Here is a 17,805-nt window from a genome sequence, read left to right on the forward strand (position 1 = left end):
AACTGACACTCATGTTACATGTGCACAGGAAATACAGACGTGATGTTGATATTTTCTGATGTAGCCGCCTCCTCTTCATCGTCTTTCACACGAGTGAAGAAGAGAAACAAGAGTTTGAGATGTTTGAAGTCTACACACACATTCTTTTTGAATAAAGACGATTTTAGACGCTGATAAAAAACAAAGGTTTTTGTTTGAAGCACTGACGTCTTCTCTCCCTTTGGACAATCAGGTCTTCAGACACCAAAGTGATATATTATAAATAGAGGAACCTATTTTAACAGTATCTTTAGTTCAAGCTAAATATTTAAAAAGTTATGTTTTGAAGTTATTGACTGACAGATGCAAGTTATGAATTTGTGTGTCTCCAGTAGCGCAGTGACGTTTTCCTCCAACAGTTTGAAGTTTCACTTGCTTTTGCAACATCTGTCACTTACACATAGTTTAAAGTTTCACTGTTGCCGTTGGTTCATGTTTTACTCTGGGTTGCAAGTGTTTGTGAGTTTGAACTGACGCTGAGTGACTGGGCCTCGTCCATTTTTCTACAATTTCATTTGGTTTTTCTAACAAGAGTCACACAATGTCACAAAAAACACAATTCTCTCTTTGTACAGTAAAGCACTCAACTCAACATCTTTGTGAAAATGTTTTTCTATCTCTTATTGGATAAAATGAATTATTCAGGTTACATATGATGCATTTTGTTTCTGTAATAAACACTGACTGTAGAACCCTCACAGGCTGAAGTTACATCCTTAAAAACAACCAGCAGATTTAGGAAAGGACAAGCTGAGGGGGAAAGTTTCAATATGTGGGATTCTGGCGCCATCTTCTGGACAGTAGCGGAGCATCACAAACAGTCTTTGTGTTGGATATTCTGTTGTCCTGAGTTAAGAGAATTAGTCAGATTCCGACATCTGATTCGTCTCGTCCTCCTGCTGATCATCTTCCAAATCCCCTTCGTCCTCTTCATCTTCTTCATCCTCTTCTTCTGCTTTCTCTGCTTTCTCGTTATTCGTGTTTTTGCTGGAAATCTTTCGTAGTTTAATGTTCGGAAGTTTCTTCAGACTGCCGGTCCACTCTCTGCCAAAACATGGGAATCACCAGGTAACAGTTTAACATCAGGTAAATGTTATTTCATTCTTAAAGGCTGATTTGATAGTTTAAATCACACAAGGTTAAGAATCTCTCATCTATACAACACACATAGGAAAATAATAATTCAGGTCGTGCTCAGAAGCAAAGTCCCTTTAAGGTCTCTAACCAGTAGAGCAGGTAAATCTTTTAAGCAATAACCCAAATTAAAATGAACCTGAATCAGATGAAATATATCCTTTAGTTAAATGAAAAGAACACATGGGTCTCAGGTCTGAAATCTTCCGGCTGTGGAGGCACTGACACCAAAAGGCTAATTTCACAGAATTCTGAGTTCATGTCACTCACCTGAATGTTTTCAGATTCTTTGCGTTGATGATGTCAGGGATCTCTGTGAAGGAGACAGCACAGCGTCGTCACGTGTCCTCAGACAATAAGTGTGTGTGTATATATGTGTGTGTGTGTGTGTGTATTTATACAGCAAAGACTCACCAAATCCCGACCCATCGTACAGCGCCCGCTCCCGCTCGATGGTCTGTTTGATGACGGCCTCTCTGGCTCCATGGACACAACCCTGACGACCTTTGATCCCGTTAATCAACTTGATCTGCTCTATCTCAGGATCATATCTTTGCAGGTACCTGAATATACAAAAAAACGATCAAGCAATGTTCTGATTGAAATGATTCGATTCGAACTTGCAAATAGAAAATATTTATTGACCTCTCGATAATGTCACAAGCATCTTTACTGGTGTACTCCGTCTTTGCTGGATCCAACTGTTCCTGGAACCACAACAGTTTCTCGCCTGTGAGAAAAGAGAAGACGTTCCACTATTAGTATTGTTCTGGGTTGAACAAATGCAGCCGTAACAATCATCACAACATACTTTAAAAGGAAAAAAAAAAAAAATGAAGGAAGGAAAAAATACACAAAAAGGTCTGATTTATCCACAACAAATAGCCATGTATGTCTATCAAGTGTATAAAAATGAGTAGTTTGGTGCAGAGTGTAAAACAGGTGAAGCATCAGAGAAGAATTGATAAACTGGGCCTTTAGAGTCATGCAGTCTGTTTTGAATTGGATAAAACAGTGTTTGGCAGATTTAATTTGTGCAAAAGACACAATTTGAAAATGGAATGGAGACGTGCAAAAAAACTCTCAAAGCTAAAATAACGTGATATAAAAACTGTTAAGTTAAAAAACATGCAAAATAATGTTTATAACAAAATTATAAACGAGTAAAAGGAAACTCTAGCAGTAAAATGCTATGTTTTAAATGTGTGATGGTGGCAGAGAATTGCACATGATTGAACTGCTGTGAACAGAACTGTAACTGGGATGTTAGAGACCATCGTAGAAAACACATGTTAAAATCATCACATCGGTTTCCTCCTCCCCAGATTTCTTTATATCGTCTGCAGGAGGATTGTGACTGTTTGACCTAGGACATAAGACCCGGTCCTGTCTCTTCAACAAGGCTACATGTATTAAGATCTACGGCTCAAAGTATGAAAGGAAGGAACCAGCTTACCGATGTCGCTCAGACGTGAGGCTTTGCCAGTTTTCTGCCTGTGGAGAAAAAAACACCAAATCATTTGAATTCATGAAACGGTGGATTTTAACATTTTCAGAAAGGTTCATTTTGCAAATGGGAATTTGCTGCAAGACGCTGAATTTATTTCATACCCGGCAGTAAGTGAAAGTTTAAATAACAAGCAACAGTTTTTAAAAATTAGACATGAATAATATTAAGTTAAATAATAACATTTAATTAAAGAGAACACTTCATTTTGTTTATAAAATCTAAAAGTAATCAGCTAAATTGCATTACTTTGTGTTTTCGTCAAAACAATAAAAACAAAATCCTGAATCTCTTTGTTGATCTGGTCCAAATTCAACAAGTTAAAAAAAGTTCCCAATTATAAATAAAGGTTTAACAGGGTTTGAAGCGTTATGACGTCAAACTTTAAGGGCACGTTTACACCAATGGGAACGGTGTAAAAAACCAGTTCCCTTCACGTTTGTCCCAATGTTTCTCTTCTCTTCTCCATCTTCACTCACTTTGCTTTCTTCCTCAGCCGGATCTCCTCTCCGGAGAGCCAGGCCGCCTTCCTGCTGAACGGGTGAACAGCCTTCTCCTTTACCGCCTGCACTTTGCCTTTCTGAGCCTTGGGCTGAGAAACACAAACAGTCACCAACTTTAAATCCACCGTTAAACATTCATAACTCGTCGTATCAATAGTTGAATATGAAAGAAATTGATTCACAGCGAGGGAAGACGCGAGGTTTTACCATTTTATCTGTTCGTGATCACGCGTGGTGCTGCTCTGTTGACAACTGGACCGGAAGTGGGCTGGTCCGTCACTAAATGACGCCCGGGTACGCACAGGAAAGGACTAAGAAGGTTCCCGATTTCAGTTTGTCGTGATAATGAATAATAAACCTTTTAAGACATAGTTACAACGTTAAATCGAGATCAAATATTACAGAACAGAGGCAAATTAAATCAGCCATTAATACAAGATTCAAATCAAATAAGACTCAACAATAATTTATGATTTATGGTAAAGTGAAACAGAAAAGACATATTAAAAGCAGATTCATGTAAATGTATAATAACTGAATTATTCTCTTAAAACCAATTTATTAAAAATATGCATCGAACATGTGCGTCTGTAAGGTTTATCAATTTAGTTGCAAACCATTGTTCAGCAAGAATCAAAACTTGAACCTGTTTGGTGTATTATCTATAACTAGGTACAACCATAGACGTGTATATACATGATTATGATCATTATGGTATTATTATTATGTAAAGTCTCTGGGTTTACAGGTGTACCACATTGACATGTCTTTCAAAAATAATACTTAGCAGTGACTTAAATAAAAAACGTAATTGCAAACATTTTACCAAAATTACACTACCATCAAATAAGTAGATAATTCACATTAATCTCATGGTTATATTTTCATATAAAAATACCTTACAGATTCCGACTGATATTGAGTTCAGTAACGCTTTCATTTTTCTTTTTTTAAATTAATTTAGGGTCTTTATTGATTGTTTATTCTCCATGTAAAGAATAACATTGGCACAGCAACACATTGTTTGGGTTCAGTAACAAACCGAAAAAGTATATTTTTTGCATGTGGGTTCATTATTAATAAACATATGCAAACTTAATTGATACATTATGAGCCATTGAACAGGGACTTATAAAACTGAAATGATCAAGATCAAGACAGAAAAGGGGGAATTTAAAGTGAACAAACAGTGAAGTAGTAAAACACAAGTTGATGTTGTGTTCACATGTACAACAAGATATTGATAATGATAAGTCTCATAGTTCCAACTGCCTCCGTGAGACCAGCCAGTCTCCTCCAGCCCCTCGGGCATCGCTACGTTCATGTGTTAAACAGATCAGACGGGATGAAGGGCAACACCAGTACAATACAGTTAGTTTAGCCCTGATGGTTCCCAACCTGAGGGTTAGGCTACTCCGGAAGATCACAAGATGAATCTGAGGGGTCACAGTGATGAATAATGAATAAAAAAACAAATCTTTATTCATGTCTGGATTTGTAATCCATCTGATCTTCTTTTGTCTGTGTTGTGGATTATTGGATTGGATTGGGGCGGCGCGTGGTGCAGCGGTTGGAAGAGTCGCCTCACAGCAAGGGAGCTCCTGATTCGATTCCCTGGTTCTTTCCCACAGTCTAAGCAGCCCTGTGTGATTAAGAGAGTGATCGGGAGTGTTCCTCTGCAACGTAGTAGAGTAGAATTATAAAGTAGCATTAAATAAAGTAGGGAACTTTACCTTTAAAATACAGTCCTTACATGACTAAATATATTCATGTCAGGATCTGGCACTTTAGTCTATGTTTAAGTTTAATTGTAAAAGTGTTTTCTGTTTAGTAAATCTCTGTTGTGTTTGTTCTAGTTGTTTTCATGTTTGCACACCCTGTTTCTGTTTCCTGTTTTATTTTGTAGTCCCTCTTCCTTGTGTGTTTCCGTCTTCACTTCCTGTCTGTGATTGTCAGCCCTGCCCTCATGTGTTTCACCTGTGTTCAATTGCCCTGCCTTCCCTGTGTGTATTTAAGCCTCTGTTTTCCCTTTGTCCTCTGTCGGATTGTCTGTTTTTCCTGCTTTTTTTCCTGCTGTGTTTCTGGTTGCTGTCCTGGTCTCCTGAACCTAGTGTAAGCTTACTTGTGTTTTGTTCCTCCTGTTCTTGTCTTTCCAGTGTGCTACTCCTTTTGTTTTGTTTGTTTCCTGTTTAGTGTTAGTGTTAAGGTTTTGTTTGTTAGTTAAAGAACTTTTATTAAATTACCCTTTTATTTAACTATCTCTGCATCTGGGTCCATCTCCTTCATCCAAACCGTGACAATTCACTTATTTTTCCACCTGTGCTGAAATGAATGCAGGATCACTATCACACCGAAAAAACAAACAAGGGTGATAGTGTGAACACATACATGTCATCAGTCCGGCTCTTTTTTTTCTTGAATCAACAAGTTCACTCTTCATTTTGAGTCCAAACACCTCAGTGCGTTTATTAAAAGTTTACGTAGCTGGGCTGTAAACACAAGACCAAAGGAATGTGGGATTTGACCATAAATGGACACAGATACGAAGACAAGCTTCCCACGAACCAGTGGAATTCAATGATTGAAAGCTCCAGAACAGCCACTCAATGGACCTTGTTTGAATGTATCCTGCTGATTTTCATTATCCTCTGTCGTTTTTCCTCTAGCGCCACCATGAGGTTGACATTAGTGGGCTTGTCGATCATGATGTTTCAGCCCCCATCCGCTAACACGGAGGAGCTGAGGCCTGGGATACTAATACTACTAATCAAGTTGTATTTATTTTAACTGAAGGAGTTTGTAGTCAGTATATGAGTCATGTAAGAATCACCACATGTTAGCCAACATGTTCTCTCTTCAGGGAAGTGGTCGCCAACTGTGTTCAAATGAAGAAGCAATAATGGAAGAAGTATTGAGTAAGTAGTATTTCAATACTGTTCGCCACTGCAAGTAAAAGTCCTGCGTTTATAACCTTACTCAAGTAAAAGTATGAACAATTTACTGTAGTTTACTTTACTTTACTGTAGTTTACTTTACTGTACTTTACTTAACTTTGCTGCACTGTTCTGTGCTGAAAAGTAAAATCACTGTAGCGCCTATTCTATCTTATATTTTTGTTTAAATATCACTGCTACATAAATGTGTATGTTGCATTGCTGCTGTAGATGTTTGAGGTTGAGCTCTGGACTTTATACACTGTTGTTGTAGATTAATCTAAAGCAATCCATCACATTTTATAAGTCTCCAGCCTTTGTGATGAGGCATTTTCCAGCCAATGCAAGAGAGGTTTTAAAAAGTCGATTGAGAATTTTCTCTACACATCAGAAAAACAGTTAATTCTTCAGTTTATCACAAACACTGAACTTCAACACATCTGGAGACACGTGGTTTACACTCTCATCTGAAACGCGACTGAAGCTGTGAGGCAAATGGAGTCGAGTAAATCTGCAATATCTCCATCTGAGAGTACAACTACCTCTAATGTGTACCTAAGTATAGTATTTGTGTACATTTACTTAGTTACTGTCCACCATTGATAAAATAAGTGTATGAGTGGTTGATTTAAGAGATGTTTTCCTGACAGAATAATAGCCAGTTTATCTGCAGACGCTCTGTTAGATCAAGGAAAACACTGTTGTGTCTTTTAAAGTAGGCCAACAGCCTTTGTCCATAGATAATCACAACAGCATGACCCTCCAATTCATCACCAGCGTTACACACACACACACACACACACACACACACACACACACACACACACACTGACTTACAGTAGGATCAAGCCTGAGCCGAGCAACAGACACAGATCAACACTTTTTTACAGCCTTGGATTTATTTTAGGCACCAGCCAGACACACAGAAGACATTTCTCCAGAGATAACAGAGCAGCTGGCTCTCGCTGAACTCAAATTGTTTTTCTTCTTCCTTTAAGTCTGCTCAGCTCTGTCGGGCGGCATACCTCCCCGGCAGGAATGTGACTGTGCTGCAGCCGATGAGCCGTCCGACCTGTGGCTACAAGCACAGAGCCGGTTGCATCACATCCGAGTGAGTTATCTGTGTGAATCTCAGGGTGTGTGTGTGTGTGTGTGTGTGTGAGGGTGTTTTTTTTCTTTTCTTTTCTTCTTCTACTTCCATTTGACATGTAAAGTCAAATCAGGAAGTGAGATGCAGTGACAGAACAGAACGCAGCAGGCGCACAATGGCACTATGTCTGTCTCTCGACCTGCCAACATGAGAGCCTCCCGGGGGAAGACCCCTCTTCTTCTGCTGCTGCTGGTGTTGATCGCTCTGACTGGGACAGGTAGGACTTTTTCTTTCTTTTACCTTCTGGATTAAGACACAACAAACTCACACCCTTCTCGCCTCCTTGTCGCTGTCGTCAGGGTTTTCTGACTTTGATGCTTTGAGGTTAACATCTCGACTGAAACCACGTTTAGTTTGGAAGTTCTTCTAATCTTGTAATGTCACCAGAAGCTGAAAGTTTGAGCAACAAGGCCCGATCAACCCAATCGCTCAACGCTTTTTTTTTCCTGTTCAGCTTTAACTTACTTCAATCCACTTGTTGTCAAACCTCTTAAGAAGCTAAAACCTTCCTGTACTTCACTTTAAACCCAATACTCTCAAAACTGAAGACGTTTACTCCTCTTCTCCTTGTTTAAGATCTACTATCTTTTACTGAATCAAGAGAACCCTGACAAAACTCTGTTGCTCAACATGTTGAATATCTCCACCTCCTCTTTTTAATGCAGCGTGTGACTACTCCAACAGTTCAGATTCTTGTTGCAACCGTTTGAAATCATGCAGAAGGAAGTTGGAAGTTCCTGTGAGATCTGAGAGTTACTGTCCTCCACTGTAGTTTATTTTTCATCTTTTTTAATCAGGCAGATGAAACCTTTGAAAAAAATATAATAGTTATTGTGTGTTTCACCTTTAAAACAAACCAAGTGACGGGATATAAAGTAATGAGAGACTTTGCATTGCAGCGCTGTGTCAAGACGATGGTGAAGAGGCACCAGAGGAGGAAGTTCCAGAAACAGATGACTCTAGCCTGGATGATGTCGACCCAGATACCCCAGGTGAGACGTGAATCCTAAGATATATCTAAGAATTCAGAATATGTGTATGTGGCCGACAGCCTTTAGACATGTAGGTGTCTGTTCATGTCTCATGATCCGGGTTCGACCCCTTTAATTCCAGTTTCAAAGAAAAGTAGAACTGGGAAGGGAACAGGGCAGAATAAAAAGGATTGTTACAGCCTTTTCTGTCTTTCCAAGAAGAAAGGGCAGTACATTTAAATCTTTCTGTCTTTCTCTTCTCTATTTAAGTTCTATTTTTATTATAGCCTGGAAGGTCATAGTGAAAGACAACATCTCGTTGAACAGTGGAAAAAAAAAAAGTGTAATTTCCAAATACAAGCAGGAACGAACAACACAAAACAAAAAACAAACCAAAACACAGCAGACAGATTAAACACCCAGAACACACATAGAAACATAGAGGAACAAAGCAGCAAAGATGAATTATGGAAATGACATTGTTCCATTAAAACTGATTGTAAAAGAGGATAGTGAAGACACGATTTCGACATCTTCCATCTTTGTGGCGACAGTTTGAGGAAGACGTGCTCTTGTTTCCACGTGGCAGGGCCGGCGTTTTCACACTGAGATCCAGAAAGAGACTTGCCTGACTTGCCCCAGGCCACAGGGCTGTGGTGGAACTTTTACAAACACTTTATTCATGAGTCCCATTCAGGGATTCGTCATTCAGATTTTTCATGTTTTTTTTTATATCCTGTCAACTGTTCATTTATCTTTTCCAAATTCCCCTTCCCCCCCAGAAGGAAATAAGTCAAAATCCTTTCCTGGATGAATGAGGAAATACTGACTCTGTTCTGGTGCTGGGAAATAAAACTTAATAGCCTGGATACTAGCTGAAATATGTCTTGAGAACTAATGAATTGAAAATATCAATATGAGTTATTATCAAACACTTGGTCAGAGCCTGAGGTCAGTTGACTTATTCTGCCGTCAGATATTTCCCAGATTTACATCCATAAACTGTGAATTGTGATGATCTGCTTCTCTGTGTTCATAGTGTCGTCCACGACTGCTCCTGAGGAACCTTCTCCAACAGACCCAGATCCCTCAGTAGATTCAGGTAAGATCTGTAGTAAGATTTTTGTTTTCACCCCTGTCTGTTTGTTTGTTCGTGAGTAAAATGACACTAAAACAATAGATTGGTATGGGGTGGGGAAGAACCTATTCAATGTTGGTGCGGATCCAGATCATGCGTTTGGAGCCAGGACCTTTTTTGTCACTTTCTTTAACATAAACTCATGGCTGATGATGAACCGTCTTTCATTATGACCTGTGATCTGTTGAGTATCTATGAGTGAATTCCAGGGGACTGTTGGGTGTTACTGGAGATATGTGCTATAGGGTCATTCTTCTCTACAAGGGTCCATCTCCAAGTGTATATTTAACAGAACAATATATGCTTCTTACAATACTGATACATAAAAACACAAGATAGCCTTTAAAAAACAACTAATAAGATCTCTCTGAAAAACAAGCACATTAGTCTGGAAACGCTCGATAATTATAATCTAAATCTTTCACATGTTGTTTATTCCAGGTACAGAGGGAAATGACGGAGAAGGCTCAGGAGGTGAGCCATGACTATAAATGTAAAATAAAATGCAGGACAGTCGTTACTATTGTTATTATTATTATTATCGTTACTGTGTTATTGTTGCCATTATTATTTATGAACATACACCATTTACCATTGGATTCAAGCTGCGTTGAGGATAACTGTCTGATCACCAGTGTGTTGCCTCTGCAGAACCCACACCAGATGGTACAGGGGAGCCACGTGGTGGAGAATCCACCGCAATACCAGAGGAAGACGACACTCTGGGTCTCATCATCATCCCCGTCCTTGTGGTGCTGGTGGTCGTGATCATCGGCGTGATCGTTTGTGGGATTTTCCTCAACCGCAAGTGGAACAGAAACAAGAGAAATCAAGGTGTGTGTGTATGTGTGTGTGTTTGTATATGGCCTTGAATGTCATTTTGTGAAAACTTCACGATACTATCATTTGACAATTGACAACTATCATATGTCAGATTTTCTGTTAATGCCTTAAATGATCCAATAACCATGTAACTCATATATATGTTTTATTTAAGTCATATTAAAAAGAAACCTTAGCTGTTGAATATCTGTTATCAATACAATAGTTATAATACAATAAATTAGCTTTAGGATATTTTGACAGTGACTGAAGCATGTTCTCTGCTCACAGAGCTCAGGAAGGAAGATCCATATCTGGATGGACCCAGCTCAGAGAAGGTGCCAATGTAAGTGTATTGATAATTTAACATATAGGCCCATTTACAGTTACATTTTGAGTCAGAAAACAAGTAAGCATGTTAGTCGACCTAGTTTCATTGACTCATTAGATCTTTTGTTAAATGCATGTTAGGCCCATGTTTGAAGAAGACGTCCCCTCGGTACTGGAGATGGAAATGGAAGAGATGGACCAATGGATGAAAAAAGATGGTAGGTTTCTGTAAACAAAAAAAAAATAATCCTTTAAAAACATATCAGAATGAAATTAAATAGGGAGAAGCCATTTTATTAGGCTGAGACTCATGCAGTGGATTATACCAGCAACCTTATATAGTTAATAATGTAATGGTAATGTTTTATTTTGACCCCTTTTCAACATTTGTATTGTATTTCATTAGTCAGTTCTTTTCAGCCATAACGTGAGTTGGTAGAGTTTATCCAGCAGAGGTCACTGTTCCTGTATACGAGGTCAATATACAGCGCAGGGCCGAGTGTTTATCAGTTTTATAAATTCTGTGTCTCTCCTGTGAAAATTACTTTGCAACCTTTCTCTGATTTGATCAATCCCATTGGTGATTTGTAGGTTTACTTGCTGGATTTTGCTTGTTTTAGGTGAAACTGCAGAGGACTCTAATCATACAGGATTCTAATTATGGTGAGAATAATTTACACTTCTTATAAAAACATCCTTGCAGCCAGAAAGGTATATTTTTTAACTTTATAAGTCCATTTGCATGTTACTCTATTCTATTCACAGTTTGATAAATAACATAAACTGAGTCATATTTATTGGATTTACTTGATAAATAGCTTTTTTGTGAATAAACAATCCTGCAGGTGTGAATACAGCCTGCTTCGATTAAAATACGTTTTTCATAGTGGTGACATCGTGGTATTACAGTGAACCTCTTGCACGCAGCTCATTACACAACAGTGCTAACACAACACGGACCAACAGTGGACTTTGGTAATAAGAAGACAGTTTGCCCTCTCTCTGTTTGTTGTGATGCTCCAGCTGGTTTCACTAGAGCTGTGGCTGATGAACTGTGACCCTGTCGTCATCCCACATGGTATTGTTTGAAAGCACATACACATTAACATCTGTTAGTGATTACACCAGGCACGCATTGGAAGTGTGTCGCAACAAACTTAACCCTGGGATAGTCTGGAAGGGAAGGAGAGGTCAAGGTCCATGAACTGTTGACCAACGCCGTGCACACACACAGACTCTGGGTTTTATTTCCAAAGCTGTGCAGGGGTTAGACGGTACCTTCATTCAGCAGGGAGGTTCCAAAAGACATGTCAGGACAGAAGTCAAAGGGATATTACTGCAGCTGTGGTTGCAACATGTGATGCTGCTGCTGCTGCTGCGGCGGCGGCAAGTGTTTCCCTGGTTGTGAAGTTACACAGCAGCTTAATCACAACATCAAATTATAGAAAGACAGAAAGAATACAAGGTTTTTTGAAGCTGCGTAAAAGTGAGTCACTTTGCAATGAACTTAAAGCACAACTTAACCAATCTGGTTGTTTTAGGGTGTTGAGGGGAATGAACCAAATGGTCAAAGCGTAAAAACTAAAATACCAATCTAACAAAAGTAGTAATTTGCAGGTTCGGGACACTAGAGAATCAACTTGTAAGTCAATTATTTAAATGCTATACTACTTCAACATCTTGAGGGGTTTTTGTGACAGAATTTTGCTTCTACATCTGAAAATGTTAAACAGGAAATTCTGTAACATACAGGAGAGGTGCAACAATATCGTGTTTAACATGCATAGGTATAGATCCCAATGTTAGTTTGGAAAGTGAAGAGGTCGTGCATGTACAATTACTGTTTATACATACGAGTCCCTTGTAATATGAAAAAGTATGAGCTTTGCTGAAAAGAGCCACCATGTTCACAGCTAGTTGTCAGCAGTGTTGGGGAGTAACGGAATACATGTAACGGCGTTACGTATTTAGAATACAAATTATGAGTAACTGTATTCCGTTACAGTTACAAATTAAATAGATGGTATTCAGAATACAGTTACATTGTTGAAATCAGTGGATTACATGACGGTACTTCTCTGCTTCACGAGTTTAATCACTGTCTCGTAAATCCACCGGAGGCTAGGCCCCCAGGAAGCAGCTGGAGACCAGGGCTGCCGTAAGAGCGCCCGGACCCCGGCGGCGTGAAGAAGCCTCACCGCGACCGGCTCGGGACCGTTACAGGCCCGGGACCGTGGCTCTGAGAGAGTTCCGTCGCTACCAGAAATCTACGGAGCTGCTGATCCGCAAGCTGCCCTTCCAGCGCCTGGTGAGAGAAGACCGACCTGCGCTCCCAGAGCTCCGCTGTCATGGCTCTGCAGGAGGACAGCGAGGCACGCCGGGTTCACACCGGACGCTGAAGCGCCGCTAAAATAATATCACCCGTTGACCCAGAAGTATAAAAGCATATAGTCACTTGTTGCTCCAACATTAACTGCAACAGCGTCCCAATTTAATGTCATCCATCTTCAAGAACTTCTCCGCTGTTTGCTCCGTTCAATGTCGGGTGTCGAGGGTAAATTACGTGTTCTCCGCCCCCCCCCTCTCTTTTTATCTTTATGACTGCTTGTGTGTCTGTATGGAGGGGGGCATTTAATAATGTGATCGGTCAAATTGGTAAATTTAAAACTCCAGGACAACAGAAGGGGAATACAAACTATGGGATGCATGCTTTATCATTTATATCATATAAAATATGTCATCAATATCGTTTAAAATCATTTTTCAGTGTGTTTCCTGGAGCGATACGCTCGGGTCAAGCGCAAAAAATAGACCCGACGCCGAAACGATCGCTGCAAGGCGCGAGGCAGCCTTGGCGCAGGGGGGGTTCAGCGTCCGGTGGGACCGGCACAGAGGTGGGAGTGGATGGGAGCCGGACATCCAGCGGGCCCGCAGCATCGGTGGAGAGAGAGTTTAAACTGCTGCTGCTCCCCTGACTATAACAACGCCGCAATCATACACTTAAAAAATGCAATACAAACCGGAAGTATTCCAAGTATTCAGAATACGTTACTCAGATTAGTTAATGTAATGGAATACGTTACAGATTACATTTTTGTGCATGTATTCTGTATTCTGTAACGGAATACGTTTTGAAAGTATCCTTCCCAACACTGGTTGTCAGTCAGTTACATAGACTGCGTTTGAAGGTGGAGGACATGACTGCTCCCCAAAAGTGAAGCCCTAAGGTTTTGATTGTCCCCTGGTGGCTGTGCTCGGTACATGTCCTAAACCCTGCCTCCTCTGTAAGTGGACGGGACGTGAGCCAAACTAAAAAATCAAACATTTAAATTGTCCTCAATTAAAACTCACTGACGTGGCTCCATCTGCTGACAGACTCTTGCTCCGAACATTGTCTTTACACACATTGTCATCTTTACATACAGGCGAAGATCAGCTTCAGTAAAATATACTTGAACTTCTGACGATTAAAGGGAGCAGCCCTCATTCTCTGTCCCAAACCTTGTCTTCTCTGTTTACCTCTAGGTCAAAGAGACGCTCTCCCACCACACGGGGACACACACTCGTCAGAGCAGCGTTGACAACGTGGACGTTTTGACCTTTCTACAATAATCCTGCAACATTTTCTCACTACAGGAGTGGATTTTACTGCCTGGAAACGACATCATTAGACTTTGGGGGAACTCCCAATCATGACTTTTGTTTTTAAAGTAAAACCATCAGCGAGAGAGATTAATCTCATCCTCTGCGGTGGTGAGCAACATGCAACAGCTGGACTTTCTTGTGTTAAACACTGGCTCTTTTTAAATGTCAATGATCGGTGTGTTGCCATTGTGTATTTCTTCTGCTGTGCTTTGCCTGTTTTTTTATTGTTTACTGTACTACAGCAGGGAAATGTACTGTATTTTCTGTCTCGTCGAATCAGTTCCAAAGAACTGTCCCCTGCTGATTCACACTGTTTAAGACTAAGCGGCCGTCTTCGAGCGCATGAGGCCGACTCTCCTCTCCGCCCCACACACAGACACCACTGCTCCTACTGGCTGCCGACGACTTATCTGCGGCTCACAGCCTCTTTATTGTGTTACACTGCGTGACTCCCTCCAGCTGCAGGTTTTTTTAAGAGGAAATATCCTGTTGATGATTGTTGGCATGCATGACAGGGAGGGCCACTCCTTCTTCATGCCTGTGCAGAGCTGGTTCCGAGAAGGAGTTTTTAGTCAGAAGCCGATTGAGATATCAGAGTGTGAGATCAGACGCCTTCTCTGTCCTAGTCTTTTTGATAAGTTACCGAAATAGCTTTCTAGAAGCTGTTACTGATAAGATTTTGATCTCACCATAGAATCGGACTGAAAACACTGAAGTGTCTCCACAAAAGCTCTTAGATTTTTTTTTGTCACCAGATTTAGTCGATACACTGATCTAACTGTTGCATTGTAAATATGGGAATACAGAAAGCCAGGAGAGATTATTTTCACGGAGCGCCTTCTGTAAATATTTCATATGAGGCTGTAGTATTTTTTTTTAACTTTGCTGATGAACATTTGAATAAAATGTCAAAGTGAAAATGTGTTAAGGTCTGTCACTCCACCACTTTTATGAAATATCCCAACCGATACCTGACTAGTTGCTGTGTGGTTTTGTTCAGGCCTTCATGACCCTATGACGATGACTGAGTTCACAAAGCTGAACAAAGACCACACATAAGTTTCAGCTAAAACTTTGTTTATTTTAAAGAAATGAAAAGGAAATTTCAATTGAGACATCAAATTGCAACCAGAGCCAAACTCAGTGGAAGCCGTGGGGGAGAGGGAGACTAGGGCTGCGGTCGAAAAGTCTAAAATAATCTCCTTTCCTAACCACTGTTCCTTGACCTTGATGGCAAAAGTCACAAGGTCAAAAAAGTGTGGGAGAGAGGACCCGTAAGGAGTTAGGAAAGGAGAAAATCGAACTCATGCCGCTATGAATATCGTGCAGCCGGACCATGACGTGAATCTACCTGACGACCAAGCTCCTCCTATCAGGCTTGTGCAGGGAGAGGCCTTCTCAGGGGGTCGTCACACTGGAAACATTCATATAGGATGAATCCTTGGTGATCTTTTTTTCTGTCCAGGTTTTGTTGAATGTGTGCAAAGTCAGCAAACTGCGACAGACTCCAGCCAAACTGGTTCAAATGAAAACAGTGACACAAACAACTTTGGCAAACACTTACTAGCAGGAAATGCAGAGACTGATGGAATCTGAGCCTATAACATGAGACACGTGTGTTAAATCCATCACAGGCCTGTTGGCCACTGTGAACGGAAATGATGTGATGTTATCCCTCGCCGGACACATTCATATTTCCAGTGACCGCTCTCTGAATCCACCCGGCTCTATTGACTGAGTGGCTCTCTTCCCAGCAGGCATTGCTGTCACACTATCGGCTCAGTTTCACAGGCACACCAGCAACCCTGTTTGTTTGCCTTCCGAGCATCGTACGTCTGTCGCAATCATCACACTCAGTCGTTCTTGGGCAATCTTTGAGAGGGAAACACGTAATACACCAGGGAATCTGTGTGTGTGTGTGTGTGAGAATCTGTGTGGCATTAGGAGAGACTTCACAATAGTTGTGAGTTGGATTCTCTCCCGAGTTGTGATGAGCAATTGGAAGCGTGTGAAACTTTTCCCTGCCTCTTATGAAAGGTTGGCTCTTGCACCAGTTGTTCAACATTTGATACCAGAGCTACTGGAGTTCATGTCCTCTGTATTTCGAGGAGGTTCATTTAATAACAATATATTCTTATTATTTTTAAAGACACGCTCTAAATCATTTTTACGCTGTCAGCTCAGGAATGTGAGTTTCACGGCAATGCTTTAAATATGTGATGGAACAGAATTTGGGTTGAATAATGAAGAAGAATTTAAACTCTCCGAAGTGAACTGAATATGAGAAAACAAGTTTAATTATCTTGTGATATTAAATGAATAAGATACTGTATAATATAAAATATTTTCCATTTTACCGTATAAATACCAGTATATTTTAAACTTGGTGCTTTCATTAGTTTCCTGTCAAGAGATACAACAAACAACAATTGTCTGTATAACATATTTTAATTCCCACCTGAGTGGATGATACAAAACAGCTTTTAGCAAACAGAAGGTTTAAAATCCCCAGAAGCAAGGGAGGGACTCGGATGAAATATAGGTCACTCTTTTATTTAGGCTCCTTAAAAATGTGTGTTAAGCCTCTGACAACTCAGGTTCGACACTGAGGCTGTAACCTGTGTGAAGGGGTCTTAAGTAGACACAACTACCAAAAACATTGGTCATAAAACAGTCTTTAAATGAATCAAACATACAAACAACTAAAAAAAGATGAAAAAAATAGTTGAATCATTAAAAAGTGCCCAAATTAATTATTAATGTTCAAGTCACATTAAAACTATCTGTGAGTTTAGGGAACTATTAACATATGGATTCTCTGGCTCCAGCCCTGACATCAACACATACAACACTCAGTTATATCCAGTATGTTTTTACTCTTCAGTTTCACAGGGAAAACGACTGGAACAGCCGGTTGAGAAATCACACTTACAGACCAATTCCAAACGAGAGTTCGGATTTTTGTGCGGCGTCACTTTCAGCAGCAATCTCCATAAACGCACGCACGGCCACAGCTGCTTTCAACTCGTTCTGTGACTGTGTTTAATAACAAAATATAGGTGTTTAAAGTCATCCTTTGTTTCCAGGGTCTGCTTTTCAGTTTTCATTGACTGGGTGCCAGCCTCGATTCCACACTTCCCAGGATCATATGTGTGGTGCTTGGTGATATCTCACGCTTTCAGACTTTCCCTGGAGGATCCAGATACAGGGCATGAAAATCACCATGAGCCAAAGCTAACCATAGCTGGCACAGTAGGAGTGACTTCTGCAGCAGCAGCAGCAGCTCACTAATCCACCGTTGCTTCCTTTTTTTATCTCTCCTTTTCCTTTTGTCTGTGAGTAAATATGGCTCAGTATGGACGAATCAGGTTTAGGTTTTCCTCTGGCAAGATTTTTGCTCAGGAGTGTACCTCTTCTAATTCTTATAATTTTTTAAAAAATTGTCATTGACTAAAATATATTTGGAGTTTCCATTTATCAGTAGAAACAGGCAAACGTGTGAATGGAAGACGTCAACGATAAGGGATACATCTAAAAAATACGTAGTTTGGTTTAATTTAATTCATTATGTATGTATTAATTATTTATATGTTGCACCATATCTGTGAGGCATGTTTTGCCATATATAAAAAA

The 17,805-nt window shown here is 40.2% G+C and overlaps 2 protein-coding genes across 2 annotated transcripts; one reads left to right on the forward strand and one right to left on the reverse strand.

Annotated features, from left to right (window-relative positions):
- Positions 1-635: 635 nt before the first annotated feature.
- tma16 (translation machinery associated 16 homolog) lies at positions 636-3,447 on the reverse strand. Its single transcript, XM_061089284.1, has 7 exons — positions 3,391-3,447; positions 3,160-3,272; positions 2,630-2,667; positions 1,819-1,903; positions 1,588-1,736; positions 1,444-1,486; positions 636-1,083 (listed from the first exon to the last, which is right to left on the reverse strand). Exons 1-7 carry the CDS (start codon positions 3,391-3,393, stop codon positions 900-902), a joined length of 615 nt encoding a protein of 204 aa, XP_060945267.1. The 5' UTR covers positions 3,394-3,447; the 3' UTR covers positions 636-899.
- A 2,554-nt stretch (positions 3,448-6,001) lies between these two features.
- Positions 6,002-15,057, forward strand: tmem154 (transmembrane protein 154). Its single transcript, XM_061093548.1, has 11 exons — positions 6,002-6,098; positions 7,115-7,227; positions 7,331-7,483; positions 8,166-8,258; positions 9,277-9,339; positions 9,817-9,849; positions 10,027-10,209; positions 10,489-10,543; positions 10,669-10,745; positions 11,148-11,190; positions 14,053-15,057. Exons 3-10 carry the CDS (start codon positions 7,390-7,392, stop codon positions 11,183-11,185), a joined length of 636 nt encoding a protein of 211 aa, XP_060949531.1. The 5' UTR covers positions 6,002-6,098; positions 7,115-7,227; positions 7,331-7,389; the 3' UTR covers positions 11,186-11,190; positions 14,053-15,057.
- The last annotated feature ends 2,748 nt before the right edge of the window (positions 15,058-17,805 follow it).

Source organism: Limanda limanda, chromosome 2, assembly GCF_963576545.1.
Source record: "Limanda limanda chromosome 2, fLimLim1.1, whole genome shotgun sequence".
Taxonomy (NCBI): Eukaryota; Metazoa; Chordata; class Actinopteri; order Pleuronectiformes; family Pleuronectidae; genus Limanda; species Limanda limanda.

What these genes read in the sequence shown, in the direction of transcription:
- tma16 (XM_061089284.1), bottom strand. An exon ending in GCTTGTGACATTATCGAGAG is followed by an intron (nt 1,737 to 1,818) that starts GTCAATAAATAT and finishes TTGTATATTCAG; the next exon opens with GTACCTGCAAAGATATGATC. An exon ending in GTACGATGGGTCGGGATTTG is followed by an intron (nt 1,487 to 1,587) that starts GTGAGTCTTTGC and finishes TCTCCTTCACAG; the next exon opens with AGATCCCTGACATCATCAAC.
- tmem154 (XM_061093548.1), top strand. Translation starts at nt 7,390, where the DNA reads ATGTCTGTCTCTCGACCTGCCAACATGAGAGCCTCCCGGGGGAAGACC. An exon ending in AGATCCCTCAGTAGATTCAG is followed by an intron (nt 9,340 to 9,816) that starts GTAAGATCTGTA and finishes TGTTTATTCCAG; the next exon opens with GTACAGAGGGAAATGACGGA. An exon ending in AGCTCAGAGAAGGTGCCAAT is followed by an intron (nt 10,544 to 10,668) that starts GTAAGTGTATTG and finishes AATGCATGTTAG; the next exon opens with GCCCATGTTTGAAGAAGACG.